The sequence below is a fragment of the Bos javanicus genome, chromosome 27, assembly GCF_032452875.1.
Source record: "Bos javanicus breed banteng chromosome 27, ARS-OSU_banteng_1.0, whole genome shotgun sequence".
In the NCBI taxonomy this organism is placed as follows: domain Eukaryota; kingdom Metazoa; phylum Chordata; class Mammalia; order Artiodactyla; family Bovidae; genus Bos; species Bos javanicus.
The window spans coordinates 33,264,489-33,290,595 of record NC_083894.1 but is presented as its reverse complement, the minus strand read 5'-3'; the positions used below and the strand labels follow the sequence as shown (position 1 = coordinate 33,290,595).

At 43.6% G+C, this 26,107-nt stretch overlaps 1 protein-coding gene across 2 annotated transcripts; it reads right to left on the bottom strand.

The window, feature by feature from the left end:
* Window positions 1-205: 205 nt before the first annotated feature.
* Window positions 206-26,048, bottom strand: ASH2L (ASH2 like, histone lysine methyltransferase complex subunit). 2 transcript variants are annotated; one of them, XM_061404478.1, is made up of 17 exons: window positions 25,816-26,048; window positions 25,097-25,163; window positions 23,954-24,099; window positions 20,630-20,718; window positions 20,273-20,367; window positions 16,244-16,339; window positions 15,438-15,533; window positions 14,691-14,766; window positions 13,963-13,980; window positions 12,448-12,541; window positions 11,534-11,751; window positions 4,561-4,728; window positions 4,075-4,268; window positions 3,150-3,242; window positions 1,782-1,880; window positions 1,039-1,098; window positions 206-937 (listed from the first exon to the last, which is right to left on the bottom strand). In XM_061404478.1, exons 1-17 carry the CDS (start codon window positions 26,004-26,006, stop codon window positions 830-832), a joined length of 1,908 nt encoding a protein of 635 aa, XP_061260462.1. In that variant the 5' UTR covers window positions 26,007-26,048; the 3' UTR covers window positions 206-829. The 2 variants fall into 2 exon arrangements, with proteins under 2 accessions (XP_061260462.1, XP_061260463.1); XM_061404479.1 differs by lacking the exon at window positions 13,963-13,980 and having other exon boundaries at window positions 25,816-26,047.
* Between the last annotated feature and the right edge of the window lie 59 nt (window positions 26,049-26,107).

The window sequence follows — 26,107 nt, the reverse complement described above, 5'->3', positions numbered from 1 at the left end:
AAAGGGAAGAGATGGAGGGAGACCATGAGCCCTGTGAAGTTCCATCTGCCTTCAAGAGTCTGGTTTCACAGGGCAGACTGGGTGGCTGAGCTGGCGGGTGGAGACAGAAACCTGCTTCTCTTCACCAATACTGGCTCCTTAGGGCGCCCACTTTTCCAACAGTCAGCACGTGGACCCCAACCTGAAAGGGAAGCAAAGTGCCACATACACTCGAAGACAAGTTTTATTTGGGAAGAGCTTCTCACTGTTAAAGCTGCAAGCAAGTGCCTTTCACAATGACAGTCCTACGAACCTAGTAGTTTCAGAGATCCCAGTGTTCAAAAGTTCATCTCAAAATTAAAAGCACACCCACACCAAAAGGAAAACATTTTTAGACTGCTTTGGAATGTAGTCGTGGATTCCAGCTCTTCTCAGAAACGGGCCCACTACTTCCTGGGAACCAGGTGGGAGGCAGGCAGTGCCCACAGAAGGAAATGTCTCTAAATAAGTTAGCTACTGGACGAGACGACCCCGTCCTCCGAAAACACAGGAAGCAGCATGTCTCAGCTGGTGGGCTATGTGGTACAGCCCTTTGCACGGGGCGCTTATGGGATCCCAGGGCGGCAGCTGTTGCGGTGTGGTGTGCACAGGGAAAGCCGTCCCGGAAGGGCGAGTAACGAAGGGCAGGGATCTCTCCCAGTCCCACTCGGCCTTCAACTTACTACAGCAGAGGCCCTGTTCTGTGGGGTCTTCGGGAAAACTTGCAACAGTTAAAAAACAAAAACAACCCCCCCCGCCCCCCAATACAATTTCCCAGAAAGTCTGTATCTGCAAAGAGAAAGGGACTTGGTCAGGGCTCCCACGGGGGGCTCCGCCTTCCATCCACTTCCGTCTCCACGTGATACAAGACATCGGCCAGAGTGTGCTCCACCACGGCGCCCCAGCCCATGTCACTCATCTGTGGGGGAATAAGGGACAGAGAGTGAGGTGAGACGAGAGCAGCGGCGGCAGGAAGTAACAGAGACGATGATGCCCGCAGGCGGGTTCAGTGGTACTCACAGGGCGGTACGTGAGATCCTTTGGAGGGTACTTGAAGCATGGTCCAAAGTTTATGGAGACCTGGGACAAATTCAATCCAGGCAGACGTGAAGAAAGGGAAGAAAGTAGTGAAAACCTGAGCATGACAAGGGAGGCTTTTAAATGTAGCTGTGATATTCAGGGTACAACTGGAACAGAGAGTATACATTAATAATTGCTCAAAGTGGTCAAGGCATCATGAATTAGGTAAACAGACTTTGCTGACTTCTGTTTATAACCTAAAGATTTCCTTGTATGACTTCAGCAGTGGTTACTGACAAGTAAAAGGACATGGAAACTTCCAGGCACTGCCTTTACAAAATTTTTTTAAACTGGCTCTAATGACAGTCTCCTTCATGCTGATCATATTAAAAAAAAAAATCAATATAAGCAATAGTCACTAATGATGGTAGGTTATCATGACACGTAACAGCAAATTAATTTATGCATATACACACCTTATATCCTTTACACTGAACAGCACAGGCCACGCAGCAACATCCAGAGGAAAGGTGTGGAGCACAGTAACCAAGCGATCTTTATCTACCCAAGCAGACACTTCCTGAAGTGCCCAACTATTTCTGGAACCAACAGGAGGGCTACGCTGCCTGCTCACTCCTAGGCCTTTCACACGTCCTTCTAGAACCCAGCTCATGGCTCTCTGACCACAACGGCTCACCGATCTCTCTCGAGCCATGTTCGCAGGATGAACAGAGGGTACGTACCGTGCAGCTCTTATACAGGGAGATGGCTGGAAAGTAAACTCCTTCAAAAATGTCTTTGTAAGCCACACCTTGATTGACACCATTTTTATAAAAAATTATCTGAAACAAAAACCATGGTTTCACTTCAGAATTTCAAAAAAGAACACACTAAAATGAACTCTGCTGGAGGACACTTTACTAGCGGTTTGTGGGCAGCACGACTACAGAATTCAAAGAATAGCATAGCTCATTTAACAGCAATAGCTGACACTTATTATGCAGTATCTTAGGTTTTCTCACTGCATATCTACATGCACTGTTGTAGCAAGTGCTTACATTTATCTGTTTCTGAATTCCTATGCTACTTACACCAAATAGTTCCACTGTTATTCATTATATTTATAAAAAGTAGCTGGTCTTCCACTGGCCCCTTGGAGCAACACCCTTTTAAGCTTATTTATTTGTCCCCTTCCCTTGCCTCACTCAGGTCCTCCCTTCTGCACTTCTACTTTGAAAATCTCGCAGGTCTTCTGTCAAGGTCCTAGAATTCTCCTTTATCCTTTCTTTCTTGAAACTATCCTGAATTTTCTCTCTTAACCACCTGAGATGGACTTCAGGAAAAGCTGCTTTTTCTGAAGTACCGTTCTCTATCTCTTCTTCCCAGGAACAGCTATGTTGCACCTGGCTGTATTTTCTGGCTCAATTAACTGCTTGCCTTCACTACTTTTCCCTAAAACAAGCGGAATCCTAAGTGTATTCTCCCACATTTGCTTCTTTTTTTTTTTTTTCCCACATTTGCTTCTATTACTGTCAATCACAGGTGGCTTCACAGCATTTTTATGGAGGAGTGTCCCCAGCTCAGGACTTTTCTCCCACCTTCTATTTTTGGCCCTTGTGGTTGGTCCAGATGCACCAGCCCTTCTTTGATTGTGCTGTAACCTTGGACAAACATATTCCCAGCAACCCTGGAGAAGGGAGGTGGGGAAAGTTCTAGAAGACAATGAATAAGGCATCAGAGCTCCTATTGCCCCGGGTCACATAGCAAGGCCAGCATGTCCTACTCCAGGGTTCACCCCTCTGCACTTGCTCCCTGCTTTGATAAAGGACCGCTATCTCTGACTTGCTTCCTCGACTGCCTGCAGACGTTGCTTATTCAGCTGCTGTTTTATATCCTTTTCTCCAAGAACCCAGGTCGGCCTTCTCACGGCAGCAGGCACCCCAGGAAGAACCAAGCGCAGCAGGCAGGAGAGCGTGTTGGCCCTGCTGTTGTTGTATCAGCAGAAATCCCTCCACTGCGCCGTGGGCCTCAGTCCCCTCACTTTCATAACAAGGGGCTTGGGCCCAGAGAACAAATTCTTCTACTTCTGACATTTAATGACCATGACTCACCTCACTGTGAGGAGTCTGCTTTAGGCTCTTCTCTGCTTTATCCACAAAGTCTTTTTCTTCAAAATACAAATAACTCTTGAACTTTATTAAAGCCTTGAAAACCGAGAGAGAGAAAAGGAACAGTGAAGCAGCAGCTACATCATCATGAAAAAAAAACGGCCAGATTCACATAAATAGCATGAGTCTTTGTGTTTTGAACAAAATTAGTATCTCTGCAGAGTCAGGTTTGTTATACTTTGAACCACGTGCATCTTAAGAATTACCAGATGGTACACACTTATTAAACATCTTCATAAAAGGCCCTTACTAAGACTCCTCTGTCCAAGGGATTCTCCAGGCAAGAATACTGGAGTGGGTAGCCTTTCCCTTCTCCAGGGGATCTTCCCAACCCACGAATCAAACCTAGGTCTCCCACATTGCAGGTGGATTCTTTACTAGCTGAAACACAAGGGAAGCCCTCTGAAGTACTTGGCAGAGGTTACTTGGTGGGGGTTAAAAAAACATGGATTAACGGGTGACCAGGTCGGTAGAGGAATGAATGGATAACATGGTTTTTGCATATTGATTTGGCTGCATCAGTTCTTAGTTGTGGCACACAGGATCTTCGTTGTGGAGCACGGGCTTGGTTGCTCTGTGGCATGTGGGATCCCAGCTCCCCAACCAGGGATCAAACCCTGTTCCCTGTACTTCAAAGTGGATTCTTACCCATGGGACCACCAGGGAAGTCCTTGGATAATATATGATAATGGCAGAATCTAGGTATTGGGCATTTGGACACCTACTTTTAAATTCTTTGAACTGTGTTATGTCTTAAAATTTCCAAAATGAAATATTGGGAAAGATAAGCATCAAGAGAACATGCAGCTGCAGGTATCGGCTGCCACTGGTCTTCAAACCCAGGGATCTCTCAGGAGGACAGACTCACCTTATCTTTGTAGGTATCGGGCAGTGACTTGGCTGTCTCTGTATCTTCGGGAAGGTTGATATAAAATCCCAGGACGTCTCCCTGTCCGTAGCCAGAAGAGTAGTGTTTGCCAATGGACTGGTGGAATTTGGTTCCCTTTTTGCTCCGCCAAGAATAACTAAATTTATCGTAACCTAAGGGAGCCTGAAGGTTACCTGTTCCAGTAAGAACATACACAGCAAGTCAGGACTGCAAGTCTACTCTGGCCTGCTGAAAGAAAAGATTCTACTCCTTTTTAATTTTTTACGAATTTTGTCAAACTGCTAACAAACTATTTCTCACAAGCAATGAATTATAAAAATATTCCTAGGAACTTCAACCTACCTAAACCTTTAGGAATTGAACATTATGCCCACAAAATCCAATAAGCCCCAAAGTCATGACGGTCAACCAGATGGTGGACACCTCTCCACCTGTCGCCATGTCTGTATCACAGCCCTGGCTTACCTAACGGCTGGGACCAGCCCAGTCTGGCGGCAGTGTCTGGCGGCATCTCATCCACTGTGATTTCAAAGTACCAGGCACCTTTCCGAACCCCATGGGAAGCCCGAACCATAGAGTAGCCCTTCTCGCCGACCACAGTCAGCCGGTCATCGGAGATCTTTAACTGGGGAGCTACAGTGATAGAGATGAAAAGAAAAGCCTGCAACTTATTTGAAATACTTTGGAGACAATAGCCACAAAAACACAAAGTCTCTTACCCTCCAGTTAAGCAAAATTAAAAACCAGAAATATCAAGCCAGGAATTTGAAATATTAGTTTAGGAATTAAAAACTTCAAGATACAGATGAAGGCAGAGAAAGAAAGAAAAAGGAAAAAAGCTGTCAAGCAGCCACTTGTTATTATATATGATTATTTAAGATGGCAGGTTAAATTATACTATTCCCTAAAATACAACTGTGTTTGGAACCTGATGTGTGACTAAATCATCAGGATTTAGAAGACATTTTATTTGAAACAATTTCAAACTTTCAAAAATAGTAGAATCGTCCTATGTCCTGCACTCAGCTCCCCAAGTGTGAACACCATCTATGACCACATATGAGGACCATACTGACAGGACGCAGTACGTGCGACCATTTCTGTGATTCTCCTGTCGAGAATGCAGAACCTGGATCACGAGGAACCAGATGAAACTAAACTGAGGGATACTCTGTAAAATAACTGGTCTCTTCATTTTCAGAAGTGTCAAGGTCAAAGTCTAGGAAAGGTGAAGAAACTGTTCCAGGCTGAAGCAGAATTCAGAATCACAACTAAATGCAGCAAATTACTTTCAACTGGATGCTTCTGCTATAATGGACACACCAGATCATCTGGAGAAACCTGCACTGCATCTGAGGATGGGATGGAAGTAATCAGACGCTGACTTTCTGCCTTCGGCGGTTGTGTACTGGTTCCACAGGAATGTAAGTGTAAAAATAACTACTAGTTATTTGATATTCTTCCTGTCAAGGGATGCAGTCTAATTTCTCTCCACTTGAGTGTGAAATGAATTTAGTGACAATTTCCAAACAAAACGAAGTTAGAGTTGACTGTCCGACTTTCAGATGGGTCAAACGCATTATGGCTCCCTGATCACCTGCTCTGGGAGAAGTTAGCTTCCAGTGAAAGTGAAAGTCGCTCAGTTGTGTCCAACTCTTTGTGACCCCACGGACTATACAGCTTCCAGGGATGAGGACAAATTAGCAGTCTATGGACCACAAGTGAGGATCTGAGGGCGTCTTGTCAAAGCTGCGTGACTGAGCCGTCTTGGAAAGAGACCTGTCGGCCCCAGCTAGGCGCTTGATGACAACCTCCTGAGTTTTCCTGAGCCAGGCCACACAGCTAAGCTGCCCCCAGATTCCTGACCCTCAGAAACCGTGGGCTGATGAACACTGGTCGCTTTAGACTGCTAACTGTTACAGTGATCACTGTGCAGCACTAGATGACACAGAGAGAACGTCCTGTCTGTAAGAAACACAAAATAAACCTCTCAGTGGTTGAAAGGGCATCATGGCAACTTACTCTCTAGCGGTTCAGGGAAAAAAAACCAACAAGTTTCCTACAGTTCTTACAACTTTCTTAAGAAATAAATCTGAGGGGACTTGCCTGGTGGTCCAGGGGTTGGGGATCTGCCTGGCAATGCAGGGGATGCAGGTGCCATCCCTGGTCAGGGAACTAAGATCCCACTCGCCATGAAGCAACTAAGCCCACAGGCACTGCAGTGAAGACCCAGCACGCAACAACTAAGACCTGACACAGCCAAATAAATACAGAAATATTTTTTTTAAATAGTAATAATTTGGCTCTCTTGGTGGAGCAGATCGTAAAGAATCTGCCTGCAATGCAAAAGATCCAGGTTTGACCCCTGGGTTGGGAAGATCCCCTGGAGAAGGGAGCGGCAACCGACTCCAGCATTCTTGCCTGGAGAATTCCATGGACAGAGGAGCCTGGTGGGCTACAGTCCATGGGGTCGCAAAGAGGTGGACATGACTGAGCAACTAACACTTTCACTTTCTTTAAAAAATAATAAACAAATCTGAGATAACTTCAAAATAAAGTTTAGAAGATACTATATAGACGGTTAAGTTTTAAAAGGCTCAGCACAGGCAGCAGGAGCCACTACTGTCCCTGCACTAAGTTCTAACAAGTCACTGCTAAGGGCCCATGGTCTCTCTTTTTCTCCCCTCCAGAATTACAGCCAATAGTGAAACAAGACAAGGATCACTGCTTAAACCTGGACGTCGCTTATCTGGCCCTTCCCTACTCTCAAAGCATGCTTGTCACTAGCAGGAGTCAATCCTAAACGGTTCATCACCCCAAGGGGTTACGTCCCAGTGACTTCACTGTCTCCTTCACTTTTGATTGACAAGCATCAGTACAAGAGTTACAGCTTTTAGCATCAATTCAAGAAATAATGAAGGGGACTTCCCTTGTGGTCCAGGGGTTAAGAATCTGCCTGCAAATGACGGGGACAGGGATTCGATCCCTGGTCCAGGTGGATCTCACATGCTCGGAGCAGCTAAGCCCGAGCACCACAACGGCCGAAGCCCGCGTGCTCTGCAGCCCAGGCTTCAGGACGAGAGGCCACTGCAATGAGGAGCCTTCGCACGACAACAAAGACCCAGCACGGCCAACAAATAAATAAATTTTGAAAAAATTAGAAAGTTAAAAAAAACAGAAAGAAAGAATGAAGGGCTTCCTAATGAAATAACTATATGGATGTGTTCAGATTTAATTAAAAGAAACAAGTGAAAGAGGCATATTTTAAACAACCATGGAAATGTGAACTGAGTATGGAATAATTAAGAAACTATTATTCACCTTCATTAGGTAACACAATGGCATAGTGGTTATGTTTTTAAAAATCCTTGTTGGAGATAAATACTGAGATATTTATGGGTGAAATAATATGCTATCTGGAATTTGCATTAATACTCCAGAAAAACAGCAAAAAAAATTCATGAAGTACACCTATCTAACAGTAGTTTCTTTAAATTCACTTTCCCATTCTACAGGATAATGAATGCTATTCTAGTAACTGAATAAATTATGCCATTAAAAGAACTATTATACATTAAAAAAATAGTTTCACATTTCAAAAAAGTCATATACAAAGTCAAAAGACAACTGACAAACTGGGAGAAAATACACCACAGACAAAGGGCTAACTAACATCCCTAACATATGAAGAGACAAAATATCAAACTCCCAACAGAAACAGGGGAAATAAAAAAACACAAACCTAATGCACAAGGTAACAACTCAAACAAGAAAATAACATTCAAAGAAACACAAAATCCTGAGACTCCACTTCTCACCTCTCAGATGGGACAAAATTAATACCTAGGAAATCTTCTGTTTGTGAGGTTATACGGAAACAAACATTCTCTACATTGCTGGTGGAAATGCAAACCAGCACAACCTTTTGAAGGGAAACTTGGCAATATTGAACAAAACTACATATATACTTATTTTGGTTCAGCAATTCCACTTCTAGAATTCTACCTTGGAAAATACACCACCAATAATACACACACACACACACCAAAGCTATCCACTGCTTCTCTGTCAATCCAAAATCCTAGCAACAACCTAAATGCCTATATTCAGAGCGGCTGAATACACCATGTACGTCCACATAATGGCATATCATAAAGCTAAAAAAAAAAAAAAAGTGGACGAGCTCTTTGAAATAGTTTGGAGTAACTGCATGAAGCAAAATGCAAGACTCCCTACAGTATGCTGCCTTTCTGTACAAAAAAACAAGGAGCAAAGGAAATACATGTGTGTGCTCGTCTGTGCAGAAAAAACACAGCCAGGATGAACTAGAAACTAAAGAGCCTGGCTAAGTGCAGAGGTGGGTGGGAAAGCAGCAGGGGAAAAGGAAGAAATGAGGGCGGGCAGCAGGGCTGAGGAGGCAGTGACACTGAGCAAACCTCAGTGAACAGCAGTAATTCTCAGAACCCCGGTAATGTCACATGTACCCTTCACACACACACACACGCCCCCAGTGTGCAGGAGAACCCCAATGGCATACCAACACTAACAAGTAAGCCTACCTGTATCACAAATGAAAGTTGTGACCACGCTGAAGGAGGTGGGAGGAAAAGAACTAAGCCAACAGTATCCACACGGGACAGTGCAAGGCCAAGACCGAAAGAGCTGTACACACATGCTGTAATCTCGTTAGTGAATGCTTCCTACAGTGGTCTGCAATTCTCAAACCACCCTGTGTGCACATTCGACATGAATAAGTAAGAAAATGTGCTGTAGATAATTAGAGTCAGGTTTCTCACTGCTCCAGAAAGAAGTTACAAACAGAAAGGTGGGAGGTTGGATGACTCTATGGTGGTTTTCCAATCTCTCAGTCATGTCTGACTCTCTGTGACCCCAGAGACTGCAGCACACCAGGCTTCCCTGTCCTTCACTATCTCCAGGAGTTTGCTCACTCATTTCCACTGAGTCAATGATGCCATCCAACCATCTGGTCTTCTCTCGTCCCCTTCTCCTCAATCTTTCCCAGCATCAGATCTTTTCCAATGAGTTAGCTCTTCACATCACGTGGGTAAAGTATTGGAGCTTCAGCTTTAGCATATGTGTTTCCAATGAATACTCAGGACTGATTTCCTTTAGGATTGACTGGTTTTGATCTCCTTGCAGTCCAAGGAACTCACAAAGTCTCTGCCAGTACCACAGTTCAAAACCATCAATTCTTCAGTGCTCAGCTTTCTTTATAGTCTAATGCTCAGATCCATACATGACTACTAGAAAAACCATAGTTCTGACTATACGGACCTTTGTTGGCAAAGGGATGCCTCTGATTTTTAATACACTGTTTAGGTTTGTCACAGCTTTCCTTCCAAGGAGCAAGCGTCTTTTAATTTTATGGCTGCAGACCCTACAGTGTTTGATTAAAATCCAAGGTGGCAGAGTAAACTCGGTACAGGCCATGTACGTGTGTCCGTTACGACGCAGACACGTATTTTCCACCTGGATCCACCGAGGGAGCCCGGAGTACCACCCCGCAACGGCGAGCATACAGAACGCTCACATCTTCACTTCTGAGGCTGCTTCCCCAATCAAAGGAATCTGGGTTCCCTGGAGAAGAAGCTGATACTTGGCCTGCAGCATAGAAAACGTGAGATGAACCAGAAACAAACAACTTGTGACGCAAGTAAGGGAAAATAAACGATGGGGGCTTATCAACAGGACACAAGAGATTCCACTGGCAACAATGTTAAATGGACCCGGAGGGTATTATGCTCAGTGAAATAAGTCAGAGAAAGACAAGTATTCTGTTATCATTTTTACGTGGAATCTAAAACACCTAATGAATGTGTGAAACAAGAAAGAGATTCACAGATAGAGAGAACATACTAGTGCTTACCAGAGGTGCATGCAGGAAGCGGGGACGGGCAAGATACAGGCAGAGGACCAAGGGGCACAAACCCACCATGTGTAACCCAACGGGCTATGAGAATACACCGTACGGCATCAGACAACACAGCCATTGCTTTGTAATAACTTTGAGTATCATCTCTAAGAATACCCAACCACTATGTTATAAACCTGAAACTAATATCCTAAGTCAATTATACTTCCAAAAAACAAAACCCCACAGGAACCAACCTGAAGAAGCTCCTAATGACCAAAGCTGGAGTAATTTGAATGACAAAATAAAATATAGCCTACAAAATACATAAATATGTGTTAAGTCCACAGTGATACAAATAATCAATTAAATAATTAAATAGAGAAAAGAAGAAATAGCAAACGATTAGGCAAACACCACATTAACAACAAGATCCACGAATGGATGCTAAAATTAGTGGGCAAAACTTTAGAGAAACAGGATATTTGTATAACCTTGAAGGATCTTTCCCTAAGATATGTATTAACTACAAAGGGAAAGAGAGTAGAGAGAGCCAGCAGAAACCACCTTAGCCAAATGACTGTGCCCACACGATCGATAACAAGACACACGGACATCACAAGCCTATAGAGATGATGCAGTAGGAAGGATCCATGTGCGCACTGCTCTTACAGGAGTGTACAACCACAGTCTAAATGTGAAAAAAAAGTCAGACCCTCACTGAGGAACACTCAAAAAGTAGTTGATTAACACTGCAAGGGACTATGAAGAAATAATTGAACGCAATGTGAAATCCTAGAAAAGAGGCATTAGTGGAACACTGGTGAAATTTATAAAGTCTTTAGCTTCATTCATGGTATTTACTAATGTTAATCTCCTGGGTTTGTTGTTTTTCTGGCTACGCTGAGCAGCCAAGGATTGAAGCTTCGCCCCCTGCAGTGGAAACTCAGATTCGTAACCACTGGACCTCCAAGGAAGTCCCATCTCCTGGTTTTGATAACTGTACTGTGGCTGTTTAAGGAGAAACTCCTTAGGAGAAGTTTGATGACAGATATATGGAAGTTCTAGTATTTTGTGTTTTGCAGCCTGGTGGCTCAGACGGTAAAGAATCTGCCTGCTATGCGGGAGAAGCAGGTTCGATCCCTGGGTCAGGAAGACCCCCTGGAGAAGGAAAAGGCAACCTACTCCAGTATTCCTGACTGGAAAATTTCATTGACAGAGGAGCCTGGCAGGCTATATGGTCCATGGGGTCACAAAGTGTTGGACATGACTGAGCGACTAACACTTTCACTTTCAATATGGAAATTCTATTATTTTTGCAACTTTACTGTAAGTTAAAATTAGTTCAAATTAGAAAATTAAAAACAAAAAAGTATCTGTATATAAATGGCTAGAGCTTATAAGGACAGACAAAGAAGGAAATGACTTCCTGCATTCCGGCTGAGCCTAGTTAGAGACGGGGTGAGGATTAGATTGGCAAGTCCATCTAATTCTAGACAGGACAGAGCTGACGATAGTAGTTCTGAGCAACACAGGGCCCAGCACAAACATTAACAGCTTACCCACCTCGATCATGGAGGGCTAACAAAACCCGTTCATATAAGCAGGCTCTGTAGAGATCTCCCGGAATCGGTTTTCCTGCCCAGCAGTCGAGTTCGAGCTTCTCAGGGTCAGGGGCGTGGGGATCGGGCTCAGCTAGAATATAGCGATAGCCATCTTTGTTAAACGGGTGTTCCAAGGGGTAGCCATGAGGGGGAAGACGCTGAGCAGAAAACAAAGGGTCACTGCAGAAAGGAAAAAATAAAATCAAGAAACTACAACCCCCTCCTCTAGCTCACGTGCCTTCAATTCTGTCAGACAGGCCTCTGCTGTATTCGGTTTCAACGGGAACACCGGCAACTTCAAATGTTTTTCATTATTCAAATAGATCATTCTGCCCTCTGCAGGCAAGATGGGGAAATGAGAACTACTTTATCTGAATATGCATCTAAGCCAGGGGAGACAGGGCGCAGAGGAACAAGGGCGGTTTCCTGCAGCATGTTTATTACTACGACTAAAGAACAGAAACTCAGTGATATGAACACCCACAACCTGTTTCCAGTCTGAATAAGAAATGACCTGGATTTCCTCACCCCAGTACTGAACAAAGTGAAGGGAAGAGCTATCAGGGGGACAGGCAGGAAGTTTACTGTGTAAGAGCTGACATTCAATACTGGTTTCTTTCACTGCCTGTGGTCCATCTATCCTTTCTCAAGATGCCTTAGCGGAACTTCACTCCCAGGTCAATCACCACAGGGTGCTTCCCTGGGGCTGTTTCATTTAGAGACAAGTTCCCCGAACAGGGCACCTAGTCTGGGGCTACTTGACCCCTCAATCTGTTTAGATTTGAGAACAAGGGGCAGGCTTGTGCCCGCAGACGCTGATCTCTTGCCTCACTGAGGGGCTCTGCAGCCCTCTGACGTGGTGGGGGGGGTGTTCACCTCCGGGCCTTCTTGGTGGTCCCCGCGGTGCTGCCGTCCTGCTGTTTGCGCTTGGCTCCTCTGCCTTTCCCGCTGCTTCCTGCTGCAATTCCTCCTTTGAAGAGAAGGCAGATCCCTTTCAGTGAGCTGTGACAGGCACCCCGTGGGACTCTCCCCTGGGACGAACACTCCCAGCGTGCATTTGTGTGACACCACAGGATTTCCTTCCCTGAAGCATACTGGACTTCACCCTGGTTCGCCTGAGTCTGCTGGGTGGCTCCCAGCACAGAATACTGGGTTCTGGCAGCGACTCCAGTGAACCCAGCACTAATGAACCTGGGTTACAGCTGTGCCCTTCGCTTCTTAAATGAATTGCAACTCCTGGAACACTTTCCAAGGATGTGACACAAATGCATTTTCACTCATTCAGACTGCAGACACCCACAGCTGGAAGTAACTGCGTGGATAGTTTTTTCCCACTCAAATCAATACAAACATCCATAAGGAGAACATCCTCACTGAAGGGATGCTCGCTTGCATGAACTACACACGGCATAGTCCATAAACATGAGAGAGGCACAGGATCTGCTAAAGCGCTGAACTTGAACTTCCAGCAAAACAGAAGTACACCAAACGTGGAAACAAAAAACAGAAATACTAAAAAGGTGTTTCTCTTCAGTGCTGCTAGGCATCTGGTGTGGTTGTACATGACACAAGCAGGAAAGGCGGCTTTAAATTTAGTCAGCAATCTTTACAATTATTAAAATTGTGCCAACACATCAAATTTAGGTTAGACGAATCTGGCTTGTGGAAAATAAAGAATTTATAAATTAAAAAAAAAACGAGCTACATACTAAAAGCCACAAGGAAGACTACCTTGTGCATTTAAATAGGTACTTTGAAATTTCTGTCCAGTTGTCATTCCTCTCAATTAGTTTGTTTTTCCAACTTCCAGGAAACATCCCTGAACTGCAGGAAAACACCTTTATGTAACAACTGCATGGAGTACTGTATCTTAATTTGGGGCAAGCTGGGAAATTATCAGCAGTTCTGCTGCAATAAAGAGAGGATCAAGACGTTGAAGGCAGGTCATATTCTGCACAGACAGGACCAGATTTATGCTGAACTTCCTTTTATGAACATATCAGGTGTCATCCTGTCCTCATAAAAGGCTTAATGTTGAACTGTTAAAACATCAACATCTCTATAGTTTGTTACCGTAATCAAAAAACTATTAAGGTTTTATTGGCGTTGCATTTCAATAATTTTGAGACAAGTTTTAGATCCACGTTGAAAAAAACAAGCAACACTAAGGGGGCTGCTGGCCGTGTCAGGCAGAATATGACAACGTACAAGCTTCCAATTACTAACATTAAACCGGAACTACTGTTTCATATCCAGTGCTACTGCCACCAACTCCACAAGGCTTTAGTCTTAACTCAGTTTCAGCTTCTATCACAACTCAGCAAAAAGCATTTTCCAAACCACAAAATACTTAAGTCTGAGAGGCTGAAAGAAGACAGAGGAGGAATTCACCTCCAAAAGAGGCTCCACCTGTAAGAACAGAAGTGGCACCGTGTATTCATTTGTCAACTTGTAACAAAAAGGGGAAAAATAACATAAAGAGATGAACAGCACACTTAGTTATATTAGTAACAGTGGAAATGGTTACATATTTAAGACCCTATGGCTCCAGAAGAGAAGGTAAGGACACCATATGTCAGATGAAGAGCTGGCTGCCTCCCCATTGTGTCTGCTTTCAATGTGTTGCCATTAGTAGCAAAGGGCTGTCCTGCTTTTAGATGGGTCAGACAGAAAAACATGCTACAGTGGGTGGTCAACACAGAAATGGTGTCATGTGCATAAGCTGAAGATTTAGGGCAAGAAAAATTAGAAGATGGGTAGGAAGTTAAATAACAGTAGAATTAAGGAAAATTTGAGTGCAAAGTATGTGAACCTAAATTGTTAGTTATAAAGATACAGATGGGGAGTCGAATATAAACTTAGTAAATCTGACCTTAAAATTGTACTTTGCTTTATGTTAAATGTTTCACTTAAGACCAAACTGTGGTGTAAAGTAACAAAAATTTCTCCTCTACTACCATAGCTCAAATCCATGGCTAGCCCCTAAAAACTGAGATTTGGACTTTAAAGCATCTTAGTAAATACCTAGTCAAGAGTCAGCCCAAAGACTGCCCAATTCTAGGCACATGTGGATTCAATAGCTTACAAACATTTCATCCATGAGATATTTAAACACTTACCATTTAGATTCCCACTGGTAGACACGGCACTACTCTGTTTTTGGTTGTCATAAGCAGGACCGATGTTACTAAGATCCTAGAGGGAAAATATTCAATTGTAGAGGGTGGCTACCTAATCAAACCAGCCTGGCAATGCTAAAAAAAAAAAAAAAAAAAAACCCAGGAGAAATTCTAATAGAATGGCAACCTAGACTCTGAAGCCTGCAGAGGTCCCAAACTTAGATGCTTCAGGGATCAGCAAGTCACATGTGTGAGGCAGCCAAGGGTGAGGATGGAAGTGCTTTCAGAATCAGGCTGAGCCAGGCTGGGGGTGGTGGAGGGGGAATGGGGAGGGGTGGTAGAGGACCAAGGGCAGACCTCCCTGTGGGAATCCAGGCCCAGTGTGGCTAGAGCTTCACATTTTACAAGAAAAGACAGAAATCTGAATCTCTATGAAATCTGAGGTGGAAAGAAAATCAGAAATAACTTGCAATGGCCTATTTGTGTTACAAGTGAGGACATGGAAGTTTAAAAAGATACAAATGGTATGTGTCAAGTCACAACATTTTAAGGAAGAGCTGCAACTAACACACCGGTCTCCCAGTTTAAGGTGAGTGCTCTTTCCTTCACATGGAATAAGAACCATTTATTTGGAGCCCACTGGGTCATAGGCATTTTTAAGTGGCAAATACACAAATGTAAGCACAGCCTGATTCTGTCCCCGTGGCTTAAAAATCAAATGGGGGCCTGTGAAGCCTATTAACGTACCTGATCCAGAAGGCCAAATTTGGGGTAATCTTCTTCTGGGTCCTTACTCCCTGGATCAGGGTGTTCCTTTACTAAGAACACGTCTCTTTCTTTACTCTAAAAGGAAACAGTATTTTAGTGTTATTGGAAATTTTATATTTACACTGAATGGATGATTAACCCCTAACTCCCAATTCCTAGGTGTAATCTCCAAATCTCAACACCAACACCCTGCCCCCTGAAAAAAAAAAAACAAAAAAAAAAACCCAACACACACCAGTACTGTTTTTCTTTGATTAGAAAACTAATGCATGACCGTCAAAAAATACAAACAGTAGAGAAACTTGAAAAAATGAGAGCCACCATCCTTCATAACTCACTCATCCCCACACCTCACAGAGATACACAGTGGTAACAGCTTGCGCTGATGTCTCCCCAGGTGCTCTAAGTCTAACAACAATAATGTTCAGAATAAAGTTTGTTTTTTTAAATCAAACAATTGTCTCCAATTTAGGCATAAAACTATACTTGCCAAAGTGCAATGGACAAAGGATTCAGCAGTGTACATAAAACTACCATATCTTCACTTAAGACTACATGCGACTTACTGATTTAGTGTGAAAACCATTAAAATTTACAATTACTAAGATTTAATACTATTGTTCTCCTTTTCTTAGTCATCACATTATTTCAGTGAGAACACCATCAAAAAAAAAAACCCAACAAAATCCATTTATTTATATACATATATATAATTTCTAGTATAAATTCTTACAAGGAACACTGGTTTTCTAAATGTTGAGTCTAGTCAATTTTAACTGACTTACCATAGTTTTCACAATGTTATTTGGCCAGGTCATTTTCCCAGGTCTTTGTCTGGTCGTCATGCATTCCCAGTATTTATCAATAAACGGTATGATATCCTGATTTTTAAAACAAAATATATTAAAGCTTTTATAGCTGCTTTCAAAATTATGCTCACACACACACACAAAACTGCTGCATTTTCAAAGATCTCATCAGAATCAAAAGACAGATACATGGTTCTCATCTTTTAATAACTGAATGAATATATAACTGCATGTGAACAACATGTAAGTTGTGGGGAATTTCAAACAAGCACATACAACTCTTAGCCACACAGGGCTTATGATCCGGTTAAAGGGAAAAGATGTGCCCTCGTCTCCTGGTGTCCTCTCTCCTGAGCTCCTGCTCCTCCGCGCTGGGGACATCTCTACCTGGACATCCTGCACGCACCTCAGACTCCATGTGACTAGGACTGACCTTGAACCTCACCTCACAAATCTGCTCTGCAGATTTCTATTCTTGCTCTTAGCACTCAGGATCACCCAGAATCACAGGTTTGACACACGGAGTCACCCTCATCCTTCTCATGCAACCTGCACATCTCAGCAGTCACCAAGTGAACTTTAAAATTCCAGAAAATGTTCACCAATCAGGCCTCCTTCCTGCTCCAACTGTGGTCCTCGCCAGCCTCTGTTTACACGACTAACACAGTGTCTGAACTTCATCCTCTGTCACCAACATCCTCCCACCCTAGGCCACCTGCCCCAACCTACCACTAACGTCTTTCACCAGATTAAGTTTCGTGAACATGGAAGCTTTACTCAAAGGAGCCAGGCTGAATTAGGGGAAGTATAAGGGAAAAGGGAAGACTGGAACGTCTTCTTGTTCGAGAAGGTAAGAAGAGTTCAGACTGATAGGGACATATCAAAAAGTGTCTGAAGTCAGCCAGGATGGGGCTACACTGGTCAGATCTGAGCATCAGAAATCCAGAAATCCCATGATGGACTATAAAAATCAGCGAGTCTTAAAACTAAAGACAAACAACAGCAACAACAATGACCGGGGAGGACGGGGGAGGGGGCGGCGCGGGGCTCTTCTTTACAAAAGAACTGTAACCAATAAATATATTCTGTTGTACAAGGACCACTCCATTAACTGATTGAGGTTAGGATAATCAGTGGTTACAATTACCACTGCTTGAAAGGGTAGCGAGAACAAGATATTCACACGAACTCCATGTATTAACCATAAATTACTTAATGATTACAAAGAAAAAGAGTCTCTTTACAGTGGAGAAATCAAGTGGTCACATTTGGGATCACTAATAATAAAACAGAGCAATGTCTTATGTCTCCTAATGGAATACAGAGAAAAACACATACTACCTACATAATATTCTTGCCAAAAATGTTTAAGCTAAACCTAGGCATAAGGAAACAAGTTGATAAATCCGAATTGAGGAACATCATGGCAAACAACTGTCTAGGCTCTTCAAAATTTCAAATGTCATAGCAAACCAAAAAGAAAAAAGGAACTGCTCTAGAGATAAAAGGGACATTACAACTAAATTCAATGTGTGATCCTTGATCAGGTCCTGGCTGGAAGAAAAAGCTATGACGGACATTATTTAGACAATAATGTTGAGAAAATGTACACTGTATACACAAAATACACAAACTATAAGAAAACTGCACTGACATTAATTCTTTTGAGTGTGGTCATTGTATTGTGGTTATGAGAGAACACTGGATAAAGTATAATATCTACAATTTTATAGATATTATACTTGTAAGCCTTAAGTCTCATATAAGCTTATCGGGAAAATATACATATTGGTAGATAAAGCAAACACAGCAAAATATTAACAGCAGGCACATCTAGATAAGGAATAAACAGGCATTTATTGTTGTATCTGAATTTTTCTGTATATTTGAAAAATTCAAAATAACAATTTGGAAGGAAAAAAACCAAGCAACAAATCTAATCATAGCACACCTCTGTTTAAACGCATTCTTTTTAATGTAGGAAAAAAGCTGGGCAGGGGCAAGGTGGACCCTCTGATGACTCCCTCAGCTTTCAGGATTAAGCCCTAACTTGTTTGTTTAGCAGAAAAGGCCTTACTCAGTCTGATCCCGAATATACTGGTCTCACTAAACAATGGAACAACTGACTGGTTCCAAATAGGAAAAGGAGTACGTCAAGGGTGTATATTGTCACCCTGCTTATTTAACTTATATGCAGAGTACATCATGAGAAACGCTGGGCTGGAGGAAGCACAAGCTGGAATCAAGATTGCTGGGAGAAATATCAATAATCTCAGACATGCAGATGACACCACCCTTATGGCAGAAAGTGAAGAAGAACTAAAGAGCCTCTTGATGAAAGTGAAAGAGGAGAGTGACAAAGTTAGCGTAAAGCTCAAAATTCAGAAAACTAAGATCATGGCATCTGGTCCCATCACTTCATGGCAAATAGATGTGGAAACAGTGGGAACAGTGGCTGACTATATTTTTGGGGCTCCAAAATCATTGCAGATGGTTATTGCAGCCATGAAATTAAAAGACGTTTACTCTTTGCAAGTAAAGTTATGACCAACCTATATAGCATATTGAAAAGCAGAGACATCACTTTGCCAACAAAGGTCCATCTAGTCAAGGCTATGGTTCTTCCAGTGGTCATGTATGGATGTGAGAGTTGGACTATAAAGAAAGCTGAGTACCGAAGAATTGATGCTTTTGAACTGTGGTGTTGGAGAAGACTCTTGAGAGTCCCTTGGACTGGAAAGAGATCCAACCAGTCCATCTGAAAGGAGATCAATTCTGGGTGTTCTTCGAAAGGACTGATGTTGAAGGTGAAACTCCAATACTTTGGCCACCTGATGCGAACAGCTGACTCACTGGAAAAGACCCTGATTCTGGGAAAGATTGAGGGCAGGAGGAGAAGGGGACAACAGAAGACGAGATGGTTGGATGGCATCACTGACTCAATGGACATGGGTTTGGGTAGGCTCCGGGAGTTGGTGATGGACAGGGAGGCCTGGCGAGCTGCAGTTCAGGGGGCTGCAAAGAGTCAGACATGACTGAGCGACTGAACTGAACTGAACTGAACACCCTATACCAACCAGTGCTGTTCTTTTTCTTTTGGTCAAGTCATGCGGCTTGTGGGATTTTAGTTCCTCGATCAGGGACTGAACCCATGCCCCGGGCAGTGGAAGCTGAGTCCTAACCATTAGACCACCAGGGAAGGGGGAGTCCCCAGCCAGTGTCTTTCAAACTGTAGGTTGCAGTCAATTAGTGGGGTATACAATCAATCTTGTAGATCAAAGCTAGCATTGACTAGAATAGAAAATATCAGCATGTGGAGAGAGAAGGTGAGAGGGTGCTTCAGTCTTGAAAGACTCACGGATGGGCTGACCATCTAATTTTAAATACTGACTTTAGTCATGTGGTTTAACAATAAAGGATATATATATATTTTTAATAAGTCAACCTTTTCCCTAACAAAATCTATGATAGGCATCCATGAAAACAGCTCAAACTAAGCTGAGAAGGTTCACCTCAAAATCTGATTATTAATCGTGGAACAGACAATTGTTTGCTTCTGTAAAGCCAATCAAAACTATTTAAAGATTCATCCTTCTAAGAGCTAAGCCAATGACATAATGAACACACACCAGGAAGTTAGTAAATCACACGAAATGAGAAAAATGGAATCACTGAATCTACAGTCATATATTCATAGACACTGGGGGAAAAGAACTTGTCAGGCTGTACAGTTGACCCTTGAAAAATCATGGGGTTAGGGGGACTGGACTGTCCACAGTCAAACATCCTCCTAGAGTTTTACAGTTGGCTCTCTGTATTCATGGTTCTACACCCAAGGATTCAACCAGCCTTGAGTTGTGTAGAACTGTGGTATGTATATACTGAAAAAATCCACATGTAAGTGAACCAGTGAAGTTCACACCTGTGCTGTTCAAGGGTCCACTGTATTCAGAAGTTCCTCCTGCTTCTCTGGCATGATTGCAATGACAGTAATTCTATCTCTACCTTATCTTTGGAGAACATGGTTTTTGGATGCTCATCTTGTGTTCGGGACTGCCACGTTAGGTTGGCCAAAGCACTAAGGCACATTTCTTTTAAGTCTATAAAAGCAAAAAGGAAGAAAGAGTTACTGTAGTAATATATTCCTGCCACCAGAGGAATATTCAACCAGATGGTCCACAGATTAACAACTACAGCATCATGTGATCTAAAATGGACAGGAGCAGGCATCCAGAGCTAAGCCCCAAGGTAAATTCTACCAGCCTTGTGGCAGAGGTTCCCCAACTTGGCTGAGCCCAGATCCCTTTTCTCTGCCGGCTACCAGAGGAGGTCACCATGCAGCCCTCCAGGGCTCGTCCTTACTTGCTTGCTTCCGGAGGAAGTAGGTGTTCCCGCTATGATGGCACACGTTGCAGTGGAAACTGTAGTTGGTCATGAAAGGGAGGCAGGATCTGGAGAACGCCAAATTCCGCACATTAGTGAACCTCTGAACACACGCTTCAAAGAAGTACATCAACAGGGATCCTTTCCCTCAGTGAAAGTTAGATAATGATGCTAACATAGTAGCACACTCTTAAAACTTGAAAAGGGTACCAAAACAGGGCCCTTTGTAGTTTTACAAATAGCTGAACTTTTCTGTCACAAAAATTTAGCAGGACATTATCCACCACAGTTGATTCAACATCTGGCAGGCTCTGACTGGAGCCCCTATCCAGGCTAGTTTATTACAGTTTTTAAACACCTAAAAACACTTGTGGAAGAAGACAAAGCAGTCTCTTTGAATATCTTTGCACTGAAATATCTATATTTAAGTCTCTTTGTAAAGTGTCAATAAAATTGTTGGAAAGGGCAGACAGAGGTATAAAAAGATTAACTTCAAAATGTAAATAAGTATTCAAGAACAACACAGAAGTCAAAAAACATTACCTGCCTCATTACCAAATGAATCCTACAGATGACCGTCTTTAAGAATTTATTTTTTATTTACTTATTTTTTAACATTCACTCTCTTTTCTGAAACACATTATTATTATCTTAAATATTTATTCATTTGGCTGCTCTGGGTCTTGGTTGTGGCACACGGGATCTTTGTTGAGGCATGTGGGATCTAGTTCCCTGACCAGGGATTGAACCTGGGCCCCCTGCATTGGGAATGTGGAGTCTTAGCCACTGGGCCATCAGGAAAGTCCTGTTTTTAAGAATTTAAAGGACTGAAGTAGTAACTTCAGATTTAAGAGTTAGGGAAGATTTTTTGAGGACACAAATTATGAACTGGATTTGGAAAGACAAGTTGCTTTTCTTTTCTGTAGGTGAACTATTTCATGTATAGATGAGAAACTGCAAATTTGGAGGCAAAGGGGCAATCTGGTGCACACCAGTTTGACCAGGGGAGGGGAGTTGTCAGAGATATGCTGAAAGGCTTGAAAGGTAGGAAGTAGCAGAGGCCTCACATGCCTGGGGAAGTGAATTTTCTCTGTGGGTAACAGGAACACCTTGAAGGGGAAGCCATGTGGTGAAAGCGGAAAGTTTGGTGATAGAACAGGTCTGAAGGGAGGAAGAGATTAGAAAAGGGAATATGTGAGAAGCTTCTTCAGCAGTTACAGAAGGTTAAAAAAAAAGGCCTCACATAGAGTGAAATAACAAAATTGGACAAGCAAGTATACAAGAAGAAAAGAAACTGCTTAAGCTTAGGGGCTGATTTTATGTGAGGGGGCAGGAAGTGAAAGGAGTCCTAACCACTGAGACTCCTGGTAGGTGTCAGCTCACTTCCTAAGAGATGAGCTGGGGGCAAAAGCAGGCCTGACTGTTTGAAGGCAGAGAAGCCGGTGGAAGGAACTGGGGGCTAACAGGACCCGTGCCTTAGTGCAGCATGGTGGCTGTGCTGGTGACTGGAAAAGCATAGGAAAAGCTTGGTCCTGCAAAGGAGAAAGCAACAGAGAAACCAAAGACTGGTTTAAGTTGGAAAAGAAGAAATCAAAATAAAGACAGGTTTATCGTGGACTCTGCTGAAACTCAGTTGGTAAAGAATCTGCCTGCAGTGCAGGAGACCCAGGTTCAATCCCTGGGTCAGGAAGATCCCCTAGAGAAGGAAATGGCAACCCTCTCCAGTACTCTTGCCTGGAGAATTCCATGGACAGAGGAGCCTGGAGGGCTACAGTCCAAGGGATCACAAAGAGTCGGACATGACTGTGCGACTATCTTCAGCTCAGTTCTGCCGAAACTAATGTAACGTATCCTTAAAGAGATGTTTCCAGGTGTGTGTCTACCACCACCATTCAAGGAAGTAAGAAACATCCTTATGAATGTTAAGATCAAGTTCCCTCACCTGTACCTCTCTCTACAGCCCCTTCTGCAAACAGCCTGTTGTGGTAAGCTCATTTACAGGAGAGAGAGGCAGGTGTACAATTATTAACAAACACGATCAGGTGGTTAGAGCAGTTTTTTTCATACCCTGCTAGCTCACTCACTCACTCCCTCCATCTGCCATAAAAGATAATCTGTCCAACCCACTGGGTTTTAGGTGTAACTTCTCAAGTTCAGGTACACACTGGTCACCAGCAAACCTCTGAACTATGGTTTGATTCGTCTCTGCATCCCTCCGAGTTATCTCTCTGGTAAATTTCCTTTCCTAGGCCCTGTTTATCCAAATAAATTCTCCTTGTGAAAGTGGCCCAATTTGAGGTCTTTCCTAACTGACCAGCTTGTATATTTTCTCTTAGGTCTTTCTACCAAGATCAATTCTTCTGACCACTCAGTATTTTTCTTTCTGTTTAAAACATTCAATCCTTCAATATCAACAGTCACATGTTAATTAGTATATTAACACTACTTTTAACTTTTTAACTAGAAGGCATTCAACAGATTATAAAGGAAGGTATTTCTTCACAAACCAACCCAAGGGACGTTAGTTTCAGAACAAACAATGCAGCCCTCTTTTGAGATAGTCTTATATAAATTTATTTGAATATGGAAAGAACACCCAAGGGAGCCAGCAGTATAGTCATTTCGGTAGACAGTGAGTCAGTAATGCTCTCTTGCTAGCTGTTGACTGAATCTCCTGAATAAGGAGCCTTTCATTCTCAAATTCTTAATATGATTTTAATTCACTAGGAGAGAGGCAAAGACTGGAAATTGATTTTGCTGAGCAGAGAATTCAGGACACCTAAAGGGAGTGAGTTAGAAACCAAAAGGAAAAAGGATGTCAGGCATGAAGAGGCACCTGCCATCTCAAATTTTTGACATCAGGCTTTATCCACCATGTACGCCAATCCTTTCCCCCAAATCCACAATATCCAATACAAGGTTTAAATGGTACTGTCTCAGATTTGTTTATGTAATGCTTTGTAATTGCAGTTTTGTCTCCTAAGCACAAAGACAAAGATAATACCTACCATTCTACCTATTAAGGGCAATGCCCTTAGTAGACTAAAAACATGCTCAGACTATTAAAACAATTTCTGATTCAAATCCTACTACTCACTGAACCAGAATCAGGAGTCATGGGAAATCCTATGCATTTACATTTGCCCACACACCTAACTGGGCTTCCCTGGTGGCTCAGATGGTATCTTTACCTGCAGTGAGGGAGACCTGGGTTCGATCCTTGGAGTGGGACCATCTGTTGGACATGTTGAGATCTACTATTTAACACAGCAATTCTCACAAAGGACTTTGAAAAATACTCACGAGGTATCTATACCAAAGGTGTCTGCTGTGAACCATTTGGTACATATTCCACACTGCAGCTCTACCTCTCCCAACTGACGGCCATTTTCTTCATCCACGGAGCCTGCCTGAGTATCCATCACCTCTGAAGTATCCCCAGCACCTTCCTGTGTCCACAGAACCATCAGAGAATCATGTCAGTTGATCTGATTGTATTTTTGATTTGCTTAAAAACTTAAAAAAAAAACACAAACAACCCTTTTGCCTGGAATTGCTATTTTCCAGTACTTTGCCAAAATGACCAGTGCAAAGGGAGAGAAGAAGGGTACCCCCACATGTTCTCTAGGCCTTTTAGAAAACATAAGAGCTGCTCCTTTGGCCACATACATGCAAATCTACAAGAAAGGTAATCTTATAGATATCAAAGAAATGCTGCTGCTGCTAACTTGCTTCAGTCATGTCCGACTCTGTGCGACCCCACAGACAACAGCCCACCAGGCTCCCCTGTCCCTGGGATTCTCCAGGCAAGAACACTGGAGTAGGTTGCCATTTCCTTCTCCAATGCATGAAAGTGAAAGTGAAGTAGCTCAGTCGTGTCTGACTCTTAGCGACCCCATGGACTGCACCCTACCAGGCTCCTCCGTCCATGGGATTTTCCAGGCAAGAGTACTGGAGGCCATTGCCTTCTCCTCAAAGAAATGGGCACTGTTCAAAAATGAATACCCTGCAGAACAAAACTGGAAGAGTCTACAATGTTACCCACCACGTTGGCATCATTGTAAACAATCAAGTTAAGGGCAAGATTCTTGCCAAGAGAATTTATGTGTGTATTGAGCATATTAAGAACACTAACAGCTGAGACACCTTCCTGAAACGTATGACGGAAAAGGATCAGAAAAAGAAGGACGTCAAAGAGAAAAGTACTTGAAATGTACTTGGGCTCAACTGAAGCGCCAGCCTGCTTCACCCAGAGCAGCACACTGTGTGAGAACCAAAGGAAAGGAGTCTGAACTGTTGGAGCCCATTCCCTACAAATTCACAGCATCACGGATGTAAAGAAAACAAAAGACCTGAATGGAGGGGCGGCTAGGGCAGGGGTGGACACACAAACTCTTTAAAAAACCAATCCTATTGACTGTGCAGTAGAAACACTCAAATACTTACAAGTGTATCTTTTCCATTAGAGGATTCTGTCTCCAAGCCACCACTTACATCAACCGAGTTTGCATCACTGTAAAATAAGGAGAGCATTCATGGAAGAAATTTCAGAAGAAAACCTGAAAACGCCTATTCCCAAAGATGATGATCCAAGTACAGCTGAACTTCACATCCCTACTCTTTTTCAGCCAAGCCGATGCTCAGACAGGATGCTCAGCATTAGGAAGAAGGCGGCCAAGATGAACTCAAGCCCGTGGGGCACAAGGAAACCTTAACCGCCCTTGCAGACAAGTCTACAGCGGACAGAACTAGTCCCTGGGGAGGTTCGCAGAGATGCACCTCTCCATCTCTGTTTTCAGAGGGACCGATACTCCTTCCAGCCTGGCAGTACAAAGTGATTTCCCTCTCTGGGAATTCTGAAGGGTTCCTGCTAAAAAAAAGCGGGCGGGGGAGCTACCAACCCCCTGCGGGGGGAGCTAGGGGTGGGAGGGAGGCCGAGAAACCGGGAAAGGTGTGCAAAGGGGCGTAGCCTGAGATACGATTCAGAGAGGACGGGTATAGCGGCGGGCGGGACGAAGGCCCCGGTAAAGGCAGGGCGAGCCTTTGGCCGCCAGGCCTAGGTTCGGAGGAGGGATGGTGGGAGTGCTCACGGGAGCGGCGGGATTCAGAAGGGACCGGCCTCCCGCCCCCTACCCCCGTCTTCCTCGGGCCGCAGGGTGCCTTACCCGCTTTCGGCCTCTCCGGAGCCGGGCTCCGCGGAGGCTGGAGCAGCAGACGTCCCCTCTCCGGCTGGAGCGGCCGCTACGGCTGCTGCCTGCTTCGTCTCCCCTTCTTCTGCCGGTGTTGCATTAGCAGCTGCTGCCGGGCCTGGTCCTGCGCTCACTCCCAGTGCTGGTCCGCTTCCCGCCGCCGCCATCACTGCCGCCTTCTAGACTTCTCGCGAGAATACTACCTCTTTCTCGCGCGAGATGCTCGCCGGCCTGCTCACCTTCAAACAGTAAAGGACTCACGGTGGGT